Source organism: Equus caballus, chromosome 6 (assembly GCF_041296265.1).
Source record: "Equus caballus isolate H_3958 breed thoroughbred chromosome 6, TB-T2T, whole genome shotgun sequence".
Taxonomy (NCBI): Eukaryota; Metazoa; Chordata; class Mammalia; order Perissodactyla; family Equidae; genus Equus; species Equus caballus.
Window position 1 is genome coordinate 67,772,167 of NC_091689.1, and position 24,110 is coordinate 67,796,276.

A 24,110-nucleotide genomic window follows, 5' to 3' on the forward strand; every position below is an offset into this window, starting at 1 on the left:
TATTATAAATATAAAGTAGAGTGAGAAAAGGTAAAATATATACGTAGAGCAGGAACAATGACTCAGCATAAGTATTTCAAAATGCCCCTTGGTGTTTAAAACACGTTAGAACTTAAATTTTCTGCAAATAAAGAACCGTGGCCATTTATTACTACCTACAATAATAACAGTGGTTATTTAGAAAAGCAATTAAATCCTGGAGCTGCAATAAAGGCCTTTTCTTTTGAATATTCAGAAAGAAAAGCTGTCAAGCAGAATGATTTATATATAAAGATAAACACTTCAGTAGAGCTTTGAGTTCACGTGGTTTTGAAAGGGGAAAAAAAGATCAGTTTAGTTGAGGTTTTTTTCTGGTTCATTATTTCATTGTGTGCCAATGATACTCACCGCCTCAGTGTGAATAGGATGCACAGCAAAAAGCAAGGCCGTCACAAAAGCAAGCCCACGATTCTTGAAGACAGTTTTGTCACAGGTGTACATCAGCACAAGAGTCACGAGGCAGTGTAAAATTACATTTACTGCGTGAAAGTAGAATGGGTTCATGCCAGTCAAAAATATGTTGAGCCTGTAAAAAAAAGACAAAAACAAAAACTGAATTAGCTGCAAACAGAACATAAGCACAAGGAAAGCAGAGGGAATCCATCATTTCGAAAGATAAGCTATTGGATGAGTTATTTTTAAATGACTCCCAACATTGGGTTACTCTATCAATGTGAGTGTCACTTTTTGCCTATCTCAGAATTTTCCTATCTGCAGATATCACTGCATATCCAAAACAACCTTATTTCAGAAAATTCTGTGGTCTCTCTAAGAAGGCAGGCAGACAGGTGCTGAATCTGTTTTCCCCTCAGTCCGTGGCTAATGCAAACCAGTTCTCCAGTACTCTTGCTTTCACTGCTGGCTCTTCCCAAGCAGCTGAGTGTTCCCAGGCAAGTCCACAGGGCTGTGGGTCAGAGCACAGCCGCTGCAGATGAGAAAGAAACCATGAGACTGTGTGGGACAAACCAGGCCCGAACAACATGTCCTCTCATCCATGGTGCCACCAGGAACCAAATTTCCAGATTATGCACCTGGAATCGCTGTTAATTACCACCCCACAGGAGATCTTCAGGGCGTCTACATGCCATTAGCAGCTGCAGCTGAAATTAAAAGGATGAGCGAAAGCATTGCTTTTCAGAATCTGGATTAACTATTACCTAACATAAATTCCCACAGATCTCAGAATCTGAATTCTAAGATTATGACAAAGAAACTAAAAAGAGAACCACAAAGAGAAAAGAAATTTGTTGTTCGGCATCTTAAAAATACTTTCCTGATAGAAATGCAGAACAGAGAGACTTCGGAAGGTTGCCTTAAATTTAATAACGGGACATAATGTCCCCAACTGAGTCTGTGGGGTTAGAGAAAAAATACAGTTGTATAGGGTAGGGTTCTTTTGGGGGAGCATACACACCCTAAGTGGTATTCCCTATAGTCATCTTTATTTCAGCCTATTTTATCAAAACAGTAATCCCAGTTCTTTATTCTCATGCCCTTGAGCTGCTTCTCTTACAGAAACACCTCCTCTTTGCCAAAACAATTGAGAATGTAAAAGTCAACTTCAGCGATGGCATGTGCATATTCTAAATACTTGGCTTGATTCATGCACAGCTTTAACCTACAGAATTTTAAACATCTCAAGTTTTATTTGGACACATGAATCTAAATGTCACAGTCACTAATTGACTCCATTTTCACTCCCACTGAACTAATCACAGTCCTAACCAAGTCTAGAAAAATGAACTGCTGTGTGGGAAACTCCAGGACTCCAACGCTAGATTCAAGCCAGCTGTGTGTTGGCCAACCCATGAGTCTACACACACCCCAAAGTCCTGGTGTGAAATAACTCATCCAGAGGGAAAGAGGAACAGGCAGTGAACTAGGGGACTAGCAGGTCCAGCTGGAGAAGGGAGGACAGCATCCTATTCCAGCACAGGAGGTCCCTCACGTGGTGAGAGAGCGCCTGGAAGTCAGACAGCTCAGGATGGCGGAAACATGAGAAGGGCAAGACCAAGTCCCTATCCTTGGAGAACTTGGGTGCAGTCCCCGGAGAGCCAATCCCCCTGATGTTGATTTTACACTGTCTTCCAGTTCATTGGGCTGAGTTTTCCAGACCAACTAAGTGATTCATTTAAACTTGATACACACCCTTGACAATGAGAGAAACAGGCAACCTGCATCCCATAGGTGGGTGTCCAAATCGGCAGGTCTCTAGGTTGTCAATATGTATCAAAGGCTTTAAAAAGTGCACATTCTCTGACCAAAAATTCCACTTCTGGGAATTTTCCATAAGGAAATAACCAGAAAAGTGTTTATACACACACACACACAAAACATGCTAAGAAATATACATTTCGGTCTTCAGCCCAACTCTTGGTCAGAGATCCTAAAACCTTTCTAATTTCCTAAGGAATAAAGGTGCTAGGAGCACTTTTTTGCTCTAATATTTGGTCTCTGCCTCCGGTTCCTGGCACAGAGCTCTTAAATCCCTTGGAATTTCCTAAGTGATAAGAGCACTAGGAGCATCTTGGTTCTAATATTTGGTATTCGGCCCTGGTTCCTGACACAGGGCTCCTCAGTTCTTAGGAATTTCCTGGGTGATAGAAGTGTCTTTTGTTCCAATGAGGTGACTCTTGGTGGGCTCCTGGATGGAGGCAGGTCACCAGAAAGACCAAGTCATGATTAGAAGCTTGGAACTTTCAGCCCCAGGCCCCATCCTCCCAGGAGAGGAGAGGTGAGAGAGATTGAGTTAACAATCGGTCATGCCTATGTGATGAAGCCTGCATAAAAATCCCTGAAATATGGAGTTAGAAGAACTTCCAGGTTGGAGAACACATCCACATGTGGGGAGGGTGGCGCACTTCAAATCCACGGGGACAGAAGCTCCTGCACTCAGGACCCTCCAGACCTCACCCTATGCATCTCTTCATCCAGCTATTCATCTGTCTCCTTTATCATACCCTTCATTAGATAATAAACCAGTAAACATAAGTAAGTGTTTCCCTGAGTTCCGTGTGCCATTACAGCAAATTATTGAACGCTGAGGAGGGGCTCGTGGGAACCCCCAATTTGTAGGCAAGTTGGACATAAGTGTGAATAACGTAAGGACCCAGTACTTGCAACTGGCACCTGAGATGGGGGGCAGTCTTGTAGGACTGAGCCCTTAACTGGGGGATCTGACGCTAACTCCAGGTAGACCGCATCAGAAGTGAATTGAACCATAGGACACCCAGCAGATGTCAGAGAATTGTTCCATGTGGGAATAAACCCACACATCTGGTGTGAGGAGTGTTCTGAGGGTGAGCAGAGGAAGAAACAAGAGCTTTCTTTTCAATGTACAAGGATGCAACTCACTGTGCTAATTATAAAAATGGCAATAAAGAGAAGGCAAGACATCTAATAAGCTAAACCCCTGATGGATTTCACTATTCCACAGATGTTATACATTAGATCCTAACTTGGGATTACATATAATAGCATTGTTTTTAAAACGAGGACAAAATACTTGTTATTTTTCCAAAGTATTTGTTATTCCACTACTTGAAAAGTAAAAAGCACCATTAGAGACGATGTTATTGCTATATTACTACACTTTTATGAGGTACTTAACATATATTCCTTTCTCCTCCCGAAAATGATATAAAATGGTAGGCATGAGTCATCTTTGTGGCCCATATGTATCATATCTGAAAACGTGTAAGTGTTCTTCATATAGATTATTATTTCTGGAAATTGGTTAGGACAGAGTACCTGGTGTTTTAAGTGAATTCAATTAGATCCCAAAATATAAAAATAAATTGTTAATGAAAACCACTGCAGTAATCAGTAACGATGTGAAAGTCCCTCCTATGGTACCTGAAAGATGAAGCTAAGCTTTGAGGAATCATCAAGAATCGAGAGTTAGGAGAGTTTCCCAAATGTCTAAAAAGATGGAGAAGGAACGCTCCAAACTATAGACAAGTGAGTTTGATATGACATAATAACATTTTAGAACTTATCCTATTTGTGAGCACTGGAAAAAGAATCTCTGATTCTGGGGGCCAATATGAGTTCACAAAAAGAGGACTGAACTGATTAACTTCACATTTTAATAGAAGAGGGGATGTAACAGACACATCACATCTTTATTTTAACAAAAGCATTTATCAATATCTCTCAGAATCTCCTTGCATCAAGATAGAGGAAAATGGATTTGAAGCAAACACAAAGAGAGGTGAGTAATAAATCAATGTATCCTTGGATAGAGACCTCCAGTGTATGTCACAGGATTCTGATATTATCTCTGGTCTGTCGAATATATTCATCAAAGACTTAAATGAATCTTTAGTGTATGCTAACCAAGTCTGCAGAAGGCTTGTATCTGGGAAGGAGAGCTATGGTACTGGGAGACTGATGGAGATTCACAGAGTTTAAATGCCTGAAATTACTAGTTAATTCAAACAGGATTAGCTAGAATATTGGTAAGAGTAAAGACTCACATTTGGACATAAAAGGGAACAAAACTCCTGCAATGCAGGTTAAAACTCTACACATGGTATATTGTCCAAGGGCTGTTAGTTTAATCTAAATTCAAAGAGTTATTGTACCCTGGCTATCAAAAGAGATCAAACCACCACCAGACAGACAGACAGACAAGGAACTGCATAAGTCAAACTATTTTTCATTTCAATGCACTCCAATAGATATTATTGAGGACCTACTGCAGATCAGGAATGATGTCAGGCCCAGAGATACAAAGAAAAGACATAGCACCTGCTACCAAAAAGTTATCACCATAGAAGGAGAAAGAGAGGCACTTAAAACAGTTAATTAATAGCTAGTGAAAGAATTCTAGCAATGGTAGAATGCACCAGGTGCAGAGACAGGGAAGAGGGAGGTATTCTAGCTGCAGATGTGAGAGGGAAGGTGGGTGGTATCCAATGCTGGGCAGCAGCCCCTTAGGGTGCTACTTAAACACTGGAGCACCTTCCAGGATGCTGGGGGCATAGGGAGTCTCAAAGTGCTGTCTCAGGAAAGCAGGTTTGAGGAAATGGGGGATGCTCAGCCAAGACAAAGATGACAGTCAGAAATGACATAAAGTTCTCCACGGGAAGGGATCTTTGCCATATTTATGGCTATATCCCCAGTGTCTAGCACAATGCCCGGTTCATGGTTGTCACACAACAAATGGAGGAAAGGATAGACATATGAATGAATGAATGAAATACTGAAGCCATGGACTTACTCTAAGCAGCTCCCAGAGGGGAAACTAAGATCCAACAACAATGTTGCAGACAGGCTGTCCAAGGGCCAAGCTCAGCCTGCAAATTATTTTGTTTCACCTGTATACCTTTTCTTTTTGAATTTACCAATATTTTAAAAAACAGGTGATATCATATAAAAATTTCCAGCTTCTCTTGAAAGATTAGAAGACCTGGCAATTCTGGGCCTCCCTAGCTACATGGAAATATCTGGGTGCCCATTTAGATGGCACAAGAACTCACAATTTGCTACAGTGCCTGCCAACTACTAGGAGGCAGACTTCAGCTCAGAGAAAGAAGTAAGATTCAAAACTAGAATCAGTGTTTGGATAACCAGAAATGTCTGTGTAGAATCATGGTAAAAGCCCATCTTAAATACCATCTGAAAAGAACAGTCTCACAGGTTCCATGTCACCCTGAGCATATCTCCATTATGGCATTTATCTTTTTTTTTTTTTTTTTTTGAGGAAGATTAGCCCTGAGCTAATCCACTACCAATCCTCCTCTTTTTGCTGAGGAAGATTGGCCCTGAGCTAACATCTGTACCCATCTTCCTCTATTTTATATGTGAGACATCTGCCACAGCATGGCTTGATAAGCAGTGGGTAGGTCTGCACCCTGGATCCGAACCAGCGAACCCCAAGCTGCTGAAGCAGAGTACACGAACTTGACCACTGTGCCACCAGGCTGGCCTCAGCATTTATCAATTTTTAAAAACGCTTTTACTATATTCCTCAAATATTATGAACATATTTTCATGCACTGTAAGAAATTAATTTCTTTCTTTTCATCATTGCTTCCATCTCAGTACAGAGTAGATTCTAAATAAAAGTTTACTGAATGAGCAAATAAATTTATGTTAAGTTGGAAGTCGGAAAAGATCAACTCTAAGAATGTCTAATTTTATTGGATTTACCCTTCATTTCTCACTTAAAGCTAAGCCAGGCAACAAGAGATAAGAAAATTGTTTTTTTCTTTTTTTTTCTTTAAAGATTGGCACCTGAGCTAACAACTGTTGCCAATCTTCTTTCTTTTCTTTTTTTTCCTGCTTTTTTCCTCCCCAAATTCCCCAAGTATATAGTTGTATATTCTAGTTGTGGGTCCTTCTAGCTGTGGCATGTGGGATGCCGCCTCAACGTGGCCTGATGAGCCGTGCCATGTCCGCGCCCAGGATCCAAACCAGCGAAACCCTGGGCCGCTGAAGCAGAGTGCGCGAACTTAACCACTTGGCCATGGGGCCAGCCCCTGTTTTTTTCTGAAATAATCTTAATAGTCATTCTGATTGGCTGAAAGCCTTCCAGATTTTGGCAAATATGAACGCAAATAGCTCCTTCTCCATCTATACTCCTCTGCGTCCTTATAAAACTGCCCAGAAAGGTGGGGCCATAATGAGCTCACAGCCATCAGGGCACCGTTCCCCAGGAAAGGTCACAGGGTCACACAGTTTGGCACCAAGAAGTCACAGGAGAGGGGTGGGAGGGGAGAAGAAAGAGCCGTGGGCTGCCCCTCCATCTCCTCACACTCTCACAGCCTGGAGCTCTCGAAAAAGCCCATTACTCTCTTTTAATTTTCTTCTTTGAAAAATAGCTCTGGTTTAGAAAAACAAAAAGAGCCTGTATCTCTGGAAGAGACTTCTACTAGGGAATACTGGGATCCTTCCTCAAGGGGCCCCAACTCCACTTCAGTCAAACAGCTACCTCAGCCAAGTGGCGGAGGTATGGAAATTGCATAAAGGTGTCGTGACTCTCTCTTGTGGTGACTCAAGTCTAGGTTTTGGAGTTTTGAACTTGGAGTTTTCCTGGTATATAAATCAAGCAACATTCAAGAGGGTTGTCCATCTACTTCATTCCTAGGGACAACGTGATTAATTAGCCTCCATCAATGATCTCTGTGGTCAAAACATTCTGATTACCTCTGCGTCCGTGCTGCCTGTCATGGTAAATGCACTCACCTGTCTTTGGCAGCTAAGCTCTGTCACTTGGCCTCTGGTACCCCAGGCTCCCATCACCCTGCTGAAATCAGAAAGCCCACCTCAATGACAGCATCTCCCACGTCACACTCGGCCTACAGAAAAGAGCCAACACAGAGCTTGTCAAAGTTGCAGAGGCTCCTTCACTAATGTATTCTTCAAGGTCTCAGTGAAGGGAAAATCATCTGGCCCTCTCCGGAAATGCAGGAGAGGGGTGGGAGGGAGGTGTGTGCAGGCAGCATGTGGTAAACGCATCCCAACATTCCTATCTTGATTAGCTTTTGAATTCCTTTCTCTACATTATGCTGGGGAGACTCTGGCATCTCAACCTCATTAAACATGGGCTCGCATTGAGGCCTTGTGGCTCCCAGGATTCTGAATCACCTGGAGTGCCAGCTACAATTATTGATTCTCTGATCCCATCCCAAGATATTCTAAGTCAGTAGATCTGAAATGGGGCCCAGTGATCTGCCCCCAAGCAACTCAGTGACTCAAGACAGGTGATACTCAGAAGAATGAGAGACACGGATCTCAAAGCTTAAGGAAAGGCTGCATATGGTTGCTACGCCTACCAAGAAAACCCAGTTTTCTCAGCAATAACACAACATACATTCTTTTCCAATAAGAACTACAAACCACAGAAAAGAAAAACTTAAATGAACCCCTTATTGTGTTTCTGCTGCCTCAAATGACGCGTTCTCCAACACTTTCCTGGTGAGTTCCCACAGCCCAATACTAAACACACAGTATATTCTCCTGTCTTCTTCCATCGCCATTCATTTTTCTTCCTTCCCACTTCTTGCCATCATTACAGCTCTCAAATGCTTGTAAGTGGTTCCATAGTCTTCTTAGATCATTCAACCAATAAATAACAACATCTGGTTCTTCTCATTTTTCCTCTAAGGCAAATCCCTCTGGTCCTTAATCATTTTGGTTGCTCTTCTTCTGCATTCCCTCCAGCACCAGGAATAAATCAGTAAATCATCATCACTTAATGTGTCTAAAGAACCAAGGGATGTGATTCACAGGCACCAAAGCAAACAACAGTGCAGAGGGGAGTCTGGTGCGCTGAGACAAACGCAAAATTCATAGTTTTGGTTTGAGCTGAAGGCATCACAACCTCAGGTGGCTATGAGGAAGCTATAGGGAGGGAACAGAAGAAGGGGAGCTGGTCAGGAGGAGCCCGCACTCCATACAAGGGGCAGTTATAGTCACTATTGTCACACAAGTACTCACAGTAGTGACTACACCAAAGAAAGGGTGAGGAAATTGAGGACCAGAAGATCAGTGACCATATTTAGAAGGCAGCAAGTCCCAGAAGAAAAATCTTCAGAGAGTCAGCAAATAACAAAAATTAACAGATCAACACCAAATACAATATAGTAGTTATAACTATAACTGAGTGGTCAATTTTTAGCAAATTTTTTATTTTAAAGGCTTGTGTTTGCTGGAGCTCCTGGATACAACGCAATTCTGACATTGACCCCCTGCAGTTTACGTGAGGACAAAGTCCTGCACGAGACTCCCCTCACTTCAGATACCAGATGCAAGTTCAATGGACCTCACGCCACCTGCACATCTGAGCAACTGACCACAAATTCAAGGGTCCCCATCACTCCCTCAGATTAGCTAATCTGCAAGAACGACTCAGAGAACTCAAGGAAGCACTAAACTTACGATTACAGTTTTATTACAAAGGATACAAATCGAAACCAGTCAAAAGAAAAGACCCACGGGGAGACATCTGGGAAGGTCCTAAACACGCACCTTCTAAGTCTTCACGACGCATCACCCTCTTGGCACACTGATGTATGGCTACCAACGGAGCTCAATCAAGCTTCAGTGTCAAGTTTTTAATTGCAGACACAGACTGACTGATTCAATCACTGGCCATGTGAGTAAAGTCAGTCTCTAGCACCCTCCTCCCTCCCTGGAGGTTGAAAGGTAGGGCTGACACCACGTGGCTCCAAGTCCAGCTCTCTAGTCATATCATCAGTCTTTCCAGCATGGCCAGTCTCCATTCTGAAACTATCTGGGGGTGCACCAGGAGTCACCCCCTCCTTAGCATAAACTCAAGTGGTCCCAGGGGCCCACCATGAGCAACAGAGACACTCATCATTCAGGAAATTCCAAAGGCTTAGAAGCTCCCTCCCAGGAACCTGAGACAAAGACCAGACAAATTCTTTACTGTACGACACTCAAGGAGAGGAAGTCACAGTCATTAGAGTCCCTTTGAGGAAGTATTTTCAGGTCCTTATACTCCATTTGATCCAACCGGAAATGATATTTCATGTCTACCTCACTGCCTGGGAAAAAAAATGACCATTCCTTTTAGACAGCAGGACACTGGCATGGATGAAGTTTAGTCCCCTGAGAGCAGGATGTGAAGAGAATCCCATGGAATTCTGGAGTTTGCCTCAGAAGGTACAGCTGCCATGTGCAGCCTTAAAGTTTACAGCAAGCATTCATCAACCATTACATTTCAAAATGCCAAGCAAGAGGAGAATGATCCAAAAGTGCTCAAGATCTTCAATCTCCACAGAGAGTCCCAGGCCCAGCAAGCTACAACAGAGAGCCACACATGCCCCTTTCACAGTCAGAGCTGCCCCTTAACCTCCCAGGAAGCAGGACCCACTGGAAATGCCTTCTCTGCCTCTGCTTTTCTCTTTGACAGGGGAAGAAAAAAGGTTTATAAGCCAAGAAATAAGTCACGCAGACTTTTCCCTGTACACTACAAAGGTGTTGCCCTACCTAAATATTTACCTGAAAAAGTCAAGCATTCACAAAAATGATGGACTGAGTCATTCTTTCAACAGTCATTTATTGAGCCCCTGCTTTGCACGCCAGACACTGTTCTAGGTGCTAAAGATCCACCTCATGGAGCTTACACGGTAGTGAGAGAGGATAAAAACCAACAATACATATATGATGCCAGAGAGCAATGAGGGCTCCTAAGGCAAAGAGGGTATGTGAGTAAGAGTAAGGATGAACACGGAGCAGCGTCTGATATTGTACATAGGGTAGCCAGAAAAGGCCTCTGTGATGAAGTGACTTTTGAGCAGAGACTGAAGGCGATGAGAGCAAGCAATGCACAGATCTGGAAGCCTTCCAGGAAGAAGAAACAATAAGTGACGGCCCTCAGTAGCAGCGGGTCTGGCCTGTACAGGGAACAGGGACTCTAGAATGCTGACGTAGATACACTGAGGTGATTGACAGACCAGAGGTCAGAGAGGTGGCCAGGGGTCAGATCAAACAGGGCCTCGCAGAACAGAAGCCACTTCTTATCATTCGGAAAAGGAACACTGCCATTACTTTGGCATGACCAAGCATTCCTCACCCCCTCCCCCTACCATTTTAAGTGGGATGACTATATATTCAAAGTTAGGAAAAATACGAATGTGGCTCCAAAGGAAGATAGAAAAGACATTTGTTGATTTAAAAAAAAAAAAAAGGCTATTTCAGAAGATGATTTCCAAGCCTTCAGTCAGGGACTCACCTATAAAAAGCCTCAGGATTCAAAAATATTCCTTTCATTTTCCACCCCTCCTACACTACCAGACTGTAGTCTGAAGCCTGTCTTACATCTAAAGCACATTCTAACAGGCAACACTCATGACCTCTTTTTCTTGGGGTTTCTAAGATGACCTCAGTTTGGCATGAAGTTTTCAGAGGTCATTTTTTCCTTTTTCTCTATAAAATTTTTATTGCCTCCAATCATATTTTTCCTTGGCTATATCCATCATTGAACATCCCATACAATCTAATTAAACACCCTAAAGAATTCTCACTTGTCTCCTATCACAGGCTTAGAAACAAACATCAGTCTTGTAGCAATAGACTATGTCAAAATGACTTCCCACAAAGGTCAGATCAAAAGGAAGAGAACCAAAAGGAGCATGCCACGATTTGCTTTAGGTTTGGGGCATAGAGGCGAGAGCTGATTTCCATGGTTGGCGTATCATTTGTGACTAAAAGATGCAAAGTGCTGCCAAAAACTCTCAAGATGCAAACATTAAAACATTGCAAATCCTTACAGCTGCACATATTCAGATATTCTATTTTTTAACTCTGACATTTTAAACCACCTACTTTTACTCTTATGGTTTATATTACCATCAGAAGCCTTCCGTAAAATAACACTTTACAGCAAACTAGTAGAACACCAGGATCTAATAGCCTAAACAGGAAGAGAAAGAAGAGTTTCAGGTCCTCTAATTTGCCTTAGTTTCCCCATCTTCAACATAGAAAAACCACTGGTTCTTCCTTGTTGAAAGAAGCTTCTGCTTGCTTCCTGATAGGGAATGGCACTGCTAACCATCCTACAAGAGCTTCTTCTTAAGAGGAAGGGGGTACGGAGAAAATAAAACTTAAAAACTAAGCTCCCTGGGCGCAGTGGCGTGGTGGTTAAGTTTGCACGCTCTGCTTTGGCGGCCCCGGGGTTCGCAGGTTTGGATCCCAGGTGCAGACCTATGTACTGCTCGTCATGCCATGCTGTGGCAGTGTCCTACATACAAAAAACAGAGGAAGACTGGCACAGATATTAGTTCAGCAACAATCTTCCTCAAGCAAAAAGAGAAAGATTGGTAACAGATGTTAGCTCAGGGCCAACCTTCCTCACACACGACAAAACTAAACTAAACTCCTTTTAAATCAATCAGGGTCACTTCTCAAGTGGGGGTTATGGGCATGATGGGGTTTGGTTCTGTGTCCATTCAATGTCTACAGGGTGAGTTAATGTGTTTCTCCTGACTCCAGAGGTAAAAACAGGTCATGGCCAGTGAAGGATAAAGAAGCAAAATAAAAAAGGTGACTGCTGCAGATTAAGTTTTCACAGATGTTTTGATTCTGCTCTATAATGGTCCAAAAATATTCCTGCGTGCCCTTGGAAATGATCTTACAAAAACACCAAACGTAAGATTTGACTGGAAACAGAGATTCATTAGAATTCTCAATTCACTTCAAGGAACACAAAGAGATGACTATTTGTCTCAGTTAGGGTTTGACCAGAGAAGTGGAATCACCCGGAATGATAGAACAGAAGGGATTTACCACAGACGTTTGACCTTTCACAATGGCGGGAGGTGGGTAAATAGCCTCAGTAAGGCTGTGCTGCTGTGACCGTAAGAGAAGTTGAAAGCCAGCAGGGCAGGCATTCAGGACAGGAGGATGGATGGCCTTGAAGCAGGGGAAAGGAAGGTCGAGCTGGAACCCACGAGGAGGAACTAGAATGACCTCTGCTTCTCACAGCCTCCAAGGCTCCAAATTTAATGATGCAACTGGCTTACAAAGAGGCTGCCACTGGTCCCCACAGAGCTGCACACACCTGCCCCACGTTTCCAAGTAGCTAAAGGAGCTCTGGAGAGTTCTAGCGGAGCTGCTGCTCTTGCACACCAGCGGCAAGTTAGCCAGCACGTCTGTGACAACTGGCATGAGCTGTGACAGCACCAAAACCTACACTGACCTTCTGAGTGGGGACACGGCCACTTCACTTTCACTTTTGAAATCTCGAAGAAATTTCTCTTGTGTCAACTCTAACCCAGTACAATATGGGGAAGGAATTTCCAAGAAACACAGTTCCAGTTGAGCTAAACCGACAGAGTACAAAGCCACCACATCTTGGTAAGCTGCCTTCATTTTCCATTGTGCCCTGCCCCCTAAACTGGTAAAAGTGGAGACTGTGAAAATCTATTTCCTCATTTTGACTTCAGCTCCTCTCTTTCTTTTTTTCCAGCCCATTTCTTATTTGAGAAAAACTGATTAGCATCTTTCTATACATGCAAGCACCTTTATAGTAACAAGCATTACATTTTTATTCATTACTTAATTTATTGATTTATTAATTATTCTTAAGGGAATTTCTAGTTCTCAGTATGGGTGACATTCATTCGAAGACTCAAAGATAATAAACTACTTTAATAAAAAAAAAAGATTGAGTTTTACACTGGGAAAGACCCTGTGGAGAGGATGAAAAGATAAGCTACAGAGTGGGAGATATATTTGCCAACCACACACCTGACCAAGGACTTGAACCTACAATATATAAAGAAATCTCAAAACTCAACATTAAAAAATAAAAATCCACTTAGAAAATGGACAAAAGATAGGAAGAGATATTTTAACAAAGAGGGCAAATAAGCACACGAAAAGATATTTAACACAATCAGCCATTAGGAAAATGCAAATTAAAATCACAATGAATGTCACTACACATCTATAAGAATGACTACAATAAAATACAGTGACAGTCCCAAATCCTAGTGAGGGAGCAGAGAAACTGGATTACTCATGCACTACTGATGGAAAGGTCTGGAAAATAGTTTGTTGGTTTCTTAAAAAACTACACATGCAACCATCACATGACCCAGCAATTGCAATCCTGGGCATCTATCCCAAAGAAATAAAAACTTACGTTGACATAAAAACCTGTAAATGAATGTTTATAGCAACTTTATTTCTAACAGCCAAAAACTGGAAACAACCCAGATGCCCTTGGATGGATGAATGACTAACCTGTGGTACATCCATTCAATGGAATACTACTTAGCAACAGAATGAATGAAGAATTGATATGCAACAACCTGAATAAACTCCAAGGAATTATGCTAAGTGCAAAAAAAAAGCCAGTCTCAACAGGTTACATACTACATGATTCTACATATAAATTCTTGAAAAGACAAAATTATAGACATGGAGAACACATTAGTGGTTGCTATGGATTAGGGTGGGGGTGTTATGGATTAGGGGGTTTGTTATAAATTAGGTGTCTATAAATATGAGAGAAGTAGGATGGATGCTTTTGATGGAACTGTTCTGCATCTTGACTATGGTGGCAATTTTGAAAATCTACACGTGATAAAACTGAATAGAACAAAAGACACACTTAGCAAAAATAAAAATAGTACGTGTAAAACTGGTAAAATCTGAATAAAAGCTATGGATTGTATCAATGTCAATTTCCTGGTTGTGATATTGTACTATAGTTATTCAAGATGTTACCACTGGGGGAAAATAGGTGAAGGGTATAAGAGATCTCTATATTATTACTTACAACTGCACGGGAATGTACAATTATCTCAAAATTAAAAGTTAAAAAAAAATAAAGTATTTGCAAAGCCAGACAAAGCCAATACAAAAAAAGAAAACTACAGGCCAATATTTCTGATGAACATAGATGCAGAAGTCTTCAACAAAACACTAGCAAACCAAATTCAACAGCACGTTAAAAGGAACATACACCATGATCAAGTGAGTTTCAACCCTGGGATGCAAGGATGGATCAACATACATAAATCAATTAATGTTACACTCCACATTAACAAAACGGAGGATAAAAATCACACAATCACATCAATAGATGCAGAAAAAACATCTGACAAAACCCAACAACCGTTCATGGTGAAACTCTCAACAAACTAGGTTTAGAAGGAATTTATCTCAATATAATAAAGGACATATACAAAAAGCCCACAACTAACATCATAGTATTTCTCTAAGATCAACAATGAGGTGAGGATGCCCACTCTTGCCACTTCTATTCAGCACAGTACTGGAAGTCCTAGCCAGAGCAACCAGGCAAGAAAAAGAAATAAAAGGCATCTAAGTCAGAAAGGAAGAAGTAAAATTTTCTGTTTGCAGATGATATGATCTCATATGTAGAAAATGCTAAAGACTCCAACAAAAAACTGTTAGAACTAATATCCAAATTCAGTAAAGTTACAGGATACAAAATCAACAAAGAAAAATCAGCTGCATTTCTATGTACTAATAACAAACTATCTGAAATTTTAAAAACACTCCCATTTACAACAGTATTAAAAAGAATAAAATACTGAGGAATAAACTTAACCAAAAAGGTAAAAAACCTGTACAATCAAAACTACAAATCAGGGGCCGGCTCCGTGGCCGAGTGGTTAAGGTCATGCGCTCCGCTGTGGTGGCCCAGGGTTCAGATCCTGGGCGCCGACATGGCACCACTCGTCAGGCCACGTTGAGGTGGCGTCCCACATCCCACAACTAGAAGGTCCTGCAACTAAGATATACAACTGTGTACAGGGGGAGTTTGCGGAGATAAAGCAGAAAAAAAAAATGATTGGCAACAGTTGTTAGCCCAGGTGCCAATCTTTAAAAAAAAAACTACAAATCATTGATGAAAAAAATTAAAGAGTAGAGAAATCAATGGACAGACATCCCATGATCATGGATTGGAAAACTTAATATTGTTAAACGGTCCATACTACTCAAAACCTCTACAGATTCAATGTATTCTATAGCAAAATCCTGATAGCATTTTTTACAGAAATGGAAAAGAAATTATAAAATTCACATGGAACCACAAAAGATCCTGAATATACAAAGTAATTTTGAGAAAGAACAAAGCTAGAGGCATCACACTTCCTGATTTTAGACTATTACAAAGGTACAGTAATTAAGACAGTATGGTACTAGCATAAAAACAAACATACAGACCCATGGAAAAGAATAGATAGCCCAGAAATTAACCTATACCTATACGGTCAAATGATCTTCAACAAAAGGGTCAAGAATACACAATAAGGAAAGGATAGTCTCTTTAACAAATGGTGTTGGGAAAACTGGATATCCACACGCAAAAGAATGAAAATAGACCCTTATCTTACATCATACAGAGAAATCAACTTAAAATGTATTAAAAATTTAAACTTAAGATCCGAAACTGTAAAACTCCTAGAAGAAAAACCTAGAAGGGAAAACTTCATATTAGGTTTAGCAATGATTTTTTAGATATGACACCAAAATTATGAGCAATAAAAGCAAAATTAGACAAGTGGGATGACATCAAACTAAAAAGTTTCTGCACAGCAAAGTAGGCAATCAACAGAGTGAAAAGGCAACCTATGGAAAAGGAGAAAATATTTACAAACTATATATCTGATGTTATTAACATCCAAAATGTATAAGAAACTCCTACAACTCAAGGTAAAAAAAATAATAATAATACTATCTTGATTAAAAAATGGGCAAAGGAGGGGCTGGCTCCATGGCCGAGTGGTTAAGTTCGCACAATCCACTGCAGGCGGCCCAGTGTTTCATTGGTTCCAATCCTGGTCGCGGACATGGCACTGCTCACCAAACCACGCTGAGGCAGCATCCCACATGCCACAACTAGAAGGACCCACAATGAAGAATATACAACTATGTACCGGGGGGCTTTGGGGAGAAAAAGGAAAAAAATAAAATCTTTTAAAAAAAAAATAAGACAAAAATCCTGGCCTCTGTGGAGCTTTAAAAAAAAAACAAAAATGGGCAAAGGAATTGAATAGACATTTCTCCAAAGAAAACATACAAATGGCTAACAGGTACAACAGATGCTCAACATCACTAATCATCAGGGAAATGCAAATCAAAACCACAAGTTATCACCTCGCATCTGTTAAAACGGCAATTATCAAAAACATAAAAGATAAGTATTGGTGAGGATGTGAAGAAAATGGAGCCCTTGTGCACTGCTGTGGGAATGTAAGTTGTACCGGCATTATAAAAAACAGTATGGAGGTTGCTCAAAAAACTAAAAATATACGGGCCAGCCCCGTGGCTGAGCGGTTAAGTTCACACACTCTGCTTCGGTGGCCCAGGGTTTTGCCGGTTTGAATCCTGGGCACAGACATGGCACTGCTCGTCAGACCATGCTGAGGCGGTGTCCCACATGCCACAGGTGGAAGGACCCACAACTGAAAAATGCACAACTATGTACCAAGGAGCTTTGGGAGAAAAAGGAAAAAAATAAAATCTTTAAAAGAAAAATTAAAAATAGAACTACCTTATGATCCAGCAATCCCACTTCCAGGTATATATCCAAAAGAATTAAAAGCAGGGTCTTGAAGAGATATACGCACTCCCATCTTCACTGTATTCATAATAACTAAGATACAGACACAACCTAAATGCCCATTGTCAAATGAACGGATAAAGAAAAGTATATATATACAATGGAATATTACTCAGCCTTTAAAAAGGAGGAAGTCCTGGGGCCGGCCCCATAGCTGAGTGGTTGAGTTCACGTGCTCCGCTTCAGCGGCCCAGGGTTTCGCCAGTTCGAATCCTGGGCATGGACATGGCACTGCTCATGAGGCCATGCTGAGGAGGCATCCCACATGACACAACTAGAAGGACCCACAACTAAAAATACACAACTATATACTGGGGGGCTTTGGAGAGAAAAAGGAAAAATAAAATCTAAAAAAAAAAAAGGAGGAAGTCCTGTCATACGCAATAACACAGACAGACCTGGAGAATATTATGCTAAGTGAAAAAAGCCAGTCACAGAAGGACAAATACTGCATGATTGCACTTACATGAGGTATCTAAAATAGTCAAACTCATAGAAACAGATAGTAGAATGGTGGTTGCCAAGGGTGGGGTGGGGGTGGGGTTGCTGTTCAACAAGTACACGGTTTCAGTTATGCAAGAGCAGTAAGTGCTAGAGATCTGCGTCCAACATTGTGCCTGTAGTTAATGATACTTTATTGTACACTTAAAAAATTAATATGGTAAATCTCATGTTAAATGTTCTTACCACAATAAAAATAAATAAGAATGGTTTTGAATTCTCAAAGACTTTTATTCAAACAAGCCTAACTTAAGATGAAGTTAAGATAGTTTGCATATATTTACAAGGCCACTTTGTGTTTTCACCAACTACCTAAAATAAAAATCATAAAGACATAATCTGTGTGAAGTGCCTAGGTCGATGCTTGGTTCACACCGAGCAGTTAATAATGATTCTCTGTCCTTCCTTGCAACAATCTTTAGAGCTGTGTGGGTCTAGCATCATCGATGTCATCCCTTACACATGCCCAGCTTTGTGCTATTGCACTGGAAGATGCAGTTTTAACTCCGGTGACTGTGGAAAGAAAGCCTCCCGGTCTTATTTAAACCAATGCCTGCGAGCACAGAAAGATTAGTTAACTTTCTCTTTCTGAAGAGGCACCTATCTCTTTGTAATTAGTGCTGTGTTGCTCTCTAGATTTGCAACGCAATCTTCTCAAAAACAAATGTATATCTGACATAGGCAGTAAAAGACAATATAGAAAGAGCAATGCATCTTTCCATAATCAGATTACCACAGGGAAGAGTTGCATCTGGTGCCCCCAACTATCCTTTTCCTTTGCCCCTGTTCTGCCAAACTCCTGGTAACCTGCCTCTTCATCAATGGCCTCGCCTCACTGTCTGCTCCCTTCCTCCACTGCCCTCTCTTCTGCCCATGCCTTCTCCTGCACGAATAAAGAAATTTCAGAAAGTCAAGAAGTGAAAGCCCTCTCCCCAACCCTCCACCAACTAGGGCACAGGCATTTGACCTTGACTTTTTAAAATGCAAAATGCCCAGACCAGAGATGAAGACGGTCTCCGTGGCTGTCAAAAGTCCAGCACATCTCATGCTGTGAGTTTCCACCCTTAAATTAACCATCAACCAACCCTCTCTGTAACAAATGAAAACGCAGGTCACCCTAGAAGATAAACGTTTATATTTGTGCCAACGGAGGAGATTTTAAGAAACATTTTGAAAAATACTGAGCAACTCAGTAGCTGAGGTTATCTTTCAGCTGAAAACCAAAACCACTTTCCAAGAGGACAAATATTCATAAAATATTCTCTTTAGAGTCAAATGTGCAATTTCCTCACCCTCCTTAAAACATTAAACTTTCAATGGAAGAATTAAGTCAAAAGCCCATGAATTGTTGCCAATTGCTATGCTTTCCTTTTCTAAGTCGTCAGAGCCACCTGTCAAGAGACCTTGGCCTCCCTGCCAGGGGCAGGCTTTTCAAGCTGCCTACCACGTCTCGAATGATCATTACCATAAAGACGGGTTCATATTACACCCATTGGAAAAGGCTTAAAATGCTGATGATATTGAACCAATATTATTTCAACAGTTTTTCTCTGGCATATCATAAGCTTGAATGCTGAGCCAAATTATAAGGGCTCAAGAGTCAAGCCCATGATGTACGAGACAGCACTTCCCTCCTATCAGTCCCTCTCTCCTTCCAGCTGAAGCTAAGCCCTCTTTCAAATTCAAGAAAATACTCCACCCTACAAGAACCTGGCGTTCTCTCGGGTCCGTTTAGACTTTATCCACACCAGAAATGCTGAATCATGACTCCTCCGGGGTTGTAAAAGAAAAACTATTTCGACTGGGACGCCAGGATCCCCAGAGGACCCCACTTTTCTGCATTCCTTTGCTTTGCACCTTTTAAAGTCTAAATCCAGAGTCCTTTTGGCAGATTGGAAAGGCTTCGGGCGCAAGGTGGGAGACGATACTCTGCTCCCTCCTCTGTTCCTCCCCAAAATCCACGCAGCCCTGGCAGTGCGCTGCCGCCTCCTCTCCGCGGAACGCGGCCCCTACGGGACTGATACGCTTCGCATCTGCAAAGCTGCCCAACAGCCTCTGAGAAATTCCCAACTTGGAAGCATCACCACCACAGCCATCCGTCCGGAGCTCCTTGGGCTCCGTCGGTGTCTCCTGTACACCGTGCGGCAGGGGTGGGGGGAGAAGAGGCAGCTCTACCGGCCCCCTCCCAGCCCTTGCCCCAGAGGCAGCCCGCCGACAGCGCAGACTCTTGAGAAACTCGATCCCAACTCCCCAGACCGCGCCTCCCCAACCACCCGGGAGCCCAGAGAAGCGGAGCCGAGGACCACGGAGCAGAGTGCCCTGGACGTCCGGGAGAGGTGGGAGGCGTGGAAGGGAGGGGGCGGCAAGAAAAGAAACGCCCCCCAAGCCAGTCCCGCAACTTCTCCCAGCCGGGGTGAGGGAGTAAAGAGAAACAGCAGCGGCTGCGATCGCGCGGCGAGGGACTCACTTGAAGGTGAGGACGCAGAGCGGCCGGTAGGACTTGTGGCTGGTGTTCTCGGCCATGCCCTTGCCCCAGAAGTCGTTGGTGAAGATGCCCCAGCGCAGCGGGGCGCCGGGCCGCACGTCGGGGTTGTTCACGATCGCCCACACGTCGTCGTGCACGAACTCGCCCTGCAGGGAGCGGCCGTAGCACAGGCAGCTCGCCCCGGCCAGCAGCGCCGCAGCCCCGGCCGGCGCGAGTCCGCAGCCCCGCTGCCGGGAGGGCGCGCGGTCCCCGCCGCCGCCTCGGGCAGAGCTGGTCACCACCATCGCGCCGCCGCCGCCGCCGCTGCCCTGGCCTCTCCTGGGCGTCTGGCATCCTCCCCGGCCGGGGCCCCGGCGGCGCGCGGCGGCTGCCCGGAGGCGGGCTCGGGCATGGTGCGGCGGCCGCTGGACCCGCCGCTGGCGCCCCGCGCTCCGCCGCCGCCTGCGCCGCCGAGTTGGCCCAGCTGCAAATAAACAGCAGTCCCCCCGCCTCCCCCGGCCATCGCCACCTCCTCCGCCCCACTGCGCATGCCCCGCGCGCTCTTTCCTCCACCCCCCCAATCCCGGGACGCTGGCCGCTCTCTCCACGCACCCGGCACCCTGCGCCCCTGCCCGGCTCCCGCCGCCCTCAGCCCGCGAGCGCCCGAGTCCCCCGGCGGCCCGAGTCCGCGCGCAGGTGGAGCGGAGGGCGCGGCACGGGGCGGCCCGAGGGCCGGGGAAGGGGCGCCCGGGGTCCGGTCTGGGGCGCCCGGCGATGCGCACCGCCCCCCATCCACCTCCTCCCCCTGAACCGGGCCGGGGAGGCCGCATCTGGCCGGCGCCTCCGGGCCCGGGGCCAGGACGGGCTGAGCAGGTGCGCACCCTGGACCCCCACCCCGCGCGCCGAGGGAGGAAAGTGGCCGCTGCTCCCGGGAAGTTCCCGGCTCTTCAGCACCCGGGACAACAGCAGCGGCGTCGCCCGGGGACACGCTCTCGGCCCGGCCCCCGCGCTCGCGTCCCGTCGCCGTCCCCGCGGTCTCCTTCCCGGGCCTTTCTGTCCCCCACCCGCCTGCGTCCCGCAGTGGCGGCCTCCGGGTGGAGGAGCCCGCGGGGAAAGGGCGCTTCCAGCAGCTTTCCGAAAGCCCAGAGGAGGGGCCTCCCCGGCCCAGGGCTCCTGCCCGCCGGCCCGGTTCGGTCAGAGGCGCCCGGCTCTTTCCCGTCACCACCCGCCGCTCTGCTCGCGCCTAGGAAAAGTCCCGGGTTCGATTTTGGTTTGCGGCTGGGGGCTGAACAGGCTGCTGAAACATTTCTCGTTCTACTTTTTACTGAAACTATTAAGACAATCTGGGAAATGCCGAGCAAACTACTTTTTCTTCCCATCTAAAGATCACTTGGGTCTGATTATTGCTTCCTGGGCTGTGTTTGAACTGTTCCTATGATGTAATACGATTGGAAAAAAAAGAAAAAAACAACTGCGTTAAGGGCTCTGGCTTTGGCTATCCGTCTTCCCGTTTTTTCTGAAAGGTTTTTTTTAAAGTACTAATTGTAATACGTAAATAAATTAGGTATCCCGGAGTCATGATTACCAGAATTTCTCCAGGTTTGAAAACTCGGTAACTCTGAGGCGCCGTATAAATTTCTACTGCTGTGTGTTATTGAAGTTACCTAGAATTTGACATATCCAGATAGGAAAACTTAAAATACAAAATTCGCTACTTTATTCCCATCCTTTCAAAGTCCTTAAAAGTTTCGTTAATCTAAAAAGAACTGTAAAGTAAAAGGCAGAAATTGTTATACTGACTGAGCATTTGTGTGACTCTCTACTACACCAATTTTTATTTTTATTTTTTAAAGAGTTTATTTTTCCTTTTTCTCCCAACCCCGTCCCCCGTACTTAGTTTTGTACTTCTAGTTGTGGGTCCCTCCGGCTGTGGCATGTAGGACGCTGCCAGCATGGCTCAACGAGCGGTGCCTCGTCTGCGCCCAGGACCCAAACCAGCGAAATCCTGGGCCTGGGCCGCTGAAGCAGTGCGCGAGAACTCACCCACTCGGTCACGGTCACGGGCTGGCCCCTACACCAATTTATTTTTAAAGAATTTTAAGGTCTATCTGAGCCATTGAAAACTCAATAAATTAAGACAAACGTATTCCAAGTCACGATGCATTTCATCCCATTCACTTTGTGTTTTTTTCGTGAGGTGAAAATTAGTGACTGAGAAATGAAACTGAAAAACCCAAGCATCGATGTTTTCATCCTTGCCTCAAAACTTTTTGAGCCTTGATCGCTTTAATATCCAGACCGCACACACACCTGAGTCTACAGTCTGCCCACAGAACACATGACAGCCTTGCCTCTTCACCTGCACATCAATTTAATAAAAACATATTAAGGGTATACTTTGGGCTACAATGTGCTAAGGACTGGGCTGGATGACCAAAGCTGCTCAGATTGTGTGTGTGTTTGTGTAAGGTTAACACGGTAAAAGTCTAACTTTCTAAGTTCACAGCTGACAGGATAGTGAAATTGTCCTTGCTGGACTGATAGTAGGTATAGTAGGCCAATGTATCAATCCTTACCTATAATTAATAGAGGCTTCCTTGAGACAATGTCTTAATCCAGAGAGTGACTCTAATTACACATTTTTATCAAGAGTAGACCTTTTCTTCCTCAAATCACCCGCATAGGAGGTACAGCCCTGCCCACCCCCTTCTCATGTGTTTTCTTTTTTAGGTGAAAAGTTATCCGAATTCACAATGACAATGGAGAGAAGTGAAAAAGGACCAGAGCTGGACAATAGACAATAGGAAAAGGGGAGACAATAGAAAGGGGAGGAGATAAAAGAAATCTCTAAGTGGGATTCCAGGTTTCTGAGCACAGAGAGTTTCATTAAGCTGGGTTCCTTGGCATCTCGATTCTATTTAGTTCAGATGATGAATTTGGGATTAATTTACTCTAAAATAGTGGGGTATCTCGAGTCCTCTCAAGGACAAACCAATAAGTAAATGATCTTTTTAATTACACAGTTCCTTTGCAGCTCGATCATTTCCTGATTCAATGCTATTCTGTGTTAAGGAAAGTAGTATAAGAGTGTTAATGTCAGAGAGAGAAGGACACAACTGAAAATAAATTGAGGGCAAGTAGACAGTTTAATAAAACAAATTCTGAATTACTGCCCACTGTGCTTTCCCAGCCTAATACACCCTGTTCAGGTAAGCCCCACAGAAAGGGACAAATCCAATGTTAGAAAGGCAGAAATTCAGGAAAAGAACTGATAACATAATTTACATTAAAAAAATAGATTTTGTTGTCTAGTTATTAACTACTACCTTTTCTTGAATAAAATACAAAAAATACAGAAAAGGACAAGAAAATCAGAATAAGCCTGTTCCCAGGAAAAAAATTGGGATTCTCTTGCCCAATATGCATAAACAGCCAATTGATTACAGCATCAGTTTTTGGGGGAGAAATCAGCTTTATTCTGTAAGATTGATCTGCAGGGAGACAGGGGGTATGTGCCCTCAGATCTGTCTCTGTGATTCAGGATTTGGGACGAAATTTAAGAGGTTAGGGAGAGCAGGCTGGCACTTGGAAACACTGGACGGACAAGTTTTGCTTGGTGGGCTTCAAGCATTTATGATAAAGTTTTAAACTTTAATGACAGGGTTCTAAACATTTATGATGAGGTGGGGAAGGAATTTTAACGCCGCTCTTCCTGCATGAGGGACCCCTTGTTCTGATAAGAGTCCAACTTTCAAGTTCCGGTCGTGTCCTGGTCCTTTGATTCTGTGGAGAGGAGGATCGTTGGTTCCACAATCATTTCAGGTCAAGATTTCTTCTTCTGCTCATGCTCTGGCTACTTGACTTTGCACATTTTCTGAAAGGCAATTCTTAATCACTCTATTGATAAGAGATGGGGTCAGTTGAACTGGTCCTGGAGGGCCCACTGTTACTTACCTACCCCGCCACCCTGTGGGCCTATGGTAGAAGGCAACATGCACCCTAATAAGCTGGCTCAGCACCAGCCAGGGCAAG

At 43.7% G+C, this 24,110-nt stretch overlaps 1 protein-coding gene across 3 annotated transcripts in view; it reads right to left on the reverse strand.

The window, feature by feature from the left end:
- TMTC1 (transmembrane O-mannosyltransferase targeting cadherins 1) overlaps positions 1-20,383 on the reverse strand; it is a 257,200-nt gene extending 236,817 nt beyond the window's left edge. For all 3 annotated transcript variants that reach the window (XM_023643309.2, XM_023643308.2, XM_005611007.4), the window contains exons 1-2: positions 20,082-20,383; positions 388-565 (exon numbers count right to left, since the gene is read on the reverse strand). In XM_023643309.2, the coding sequence (XP_023499077.2) occupies positions 388-565; positions 20,082-20,383 (480 nt within the window). The remainder of the gene's footprint in view (positions 1-387; positions 566-20,081) is intronic.
- Positions 20,384-24,110: the final 3,727 nt, after the last annotated feature.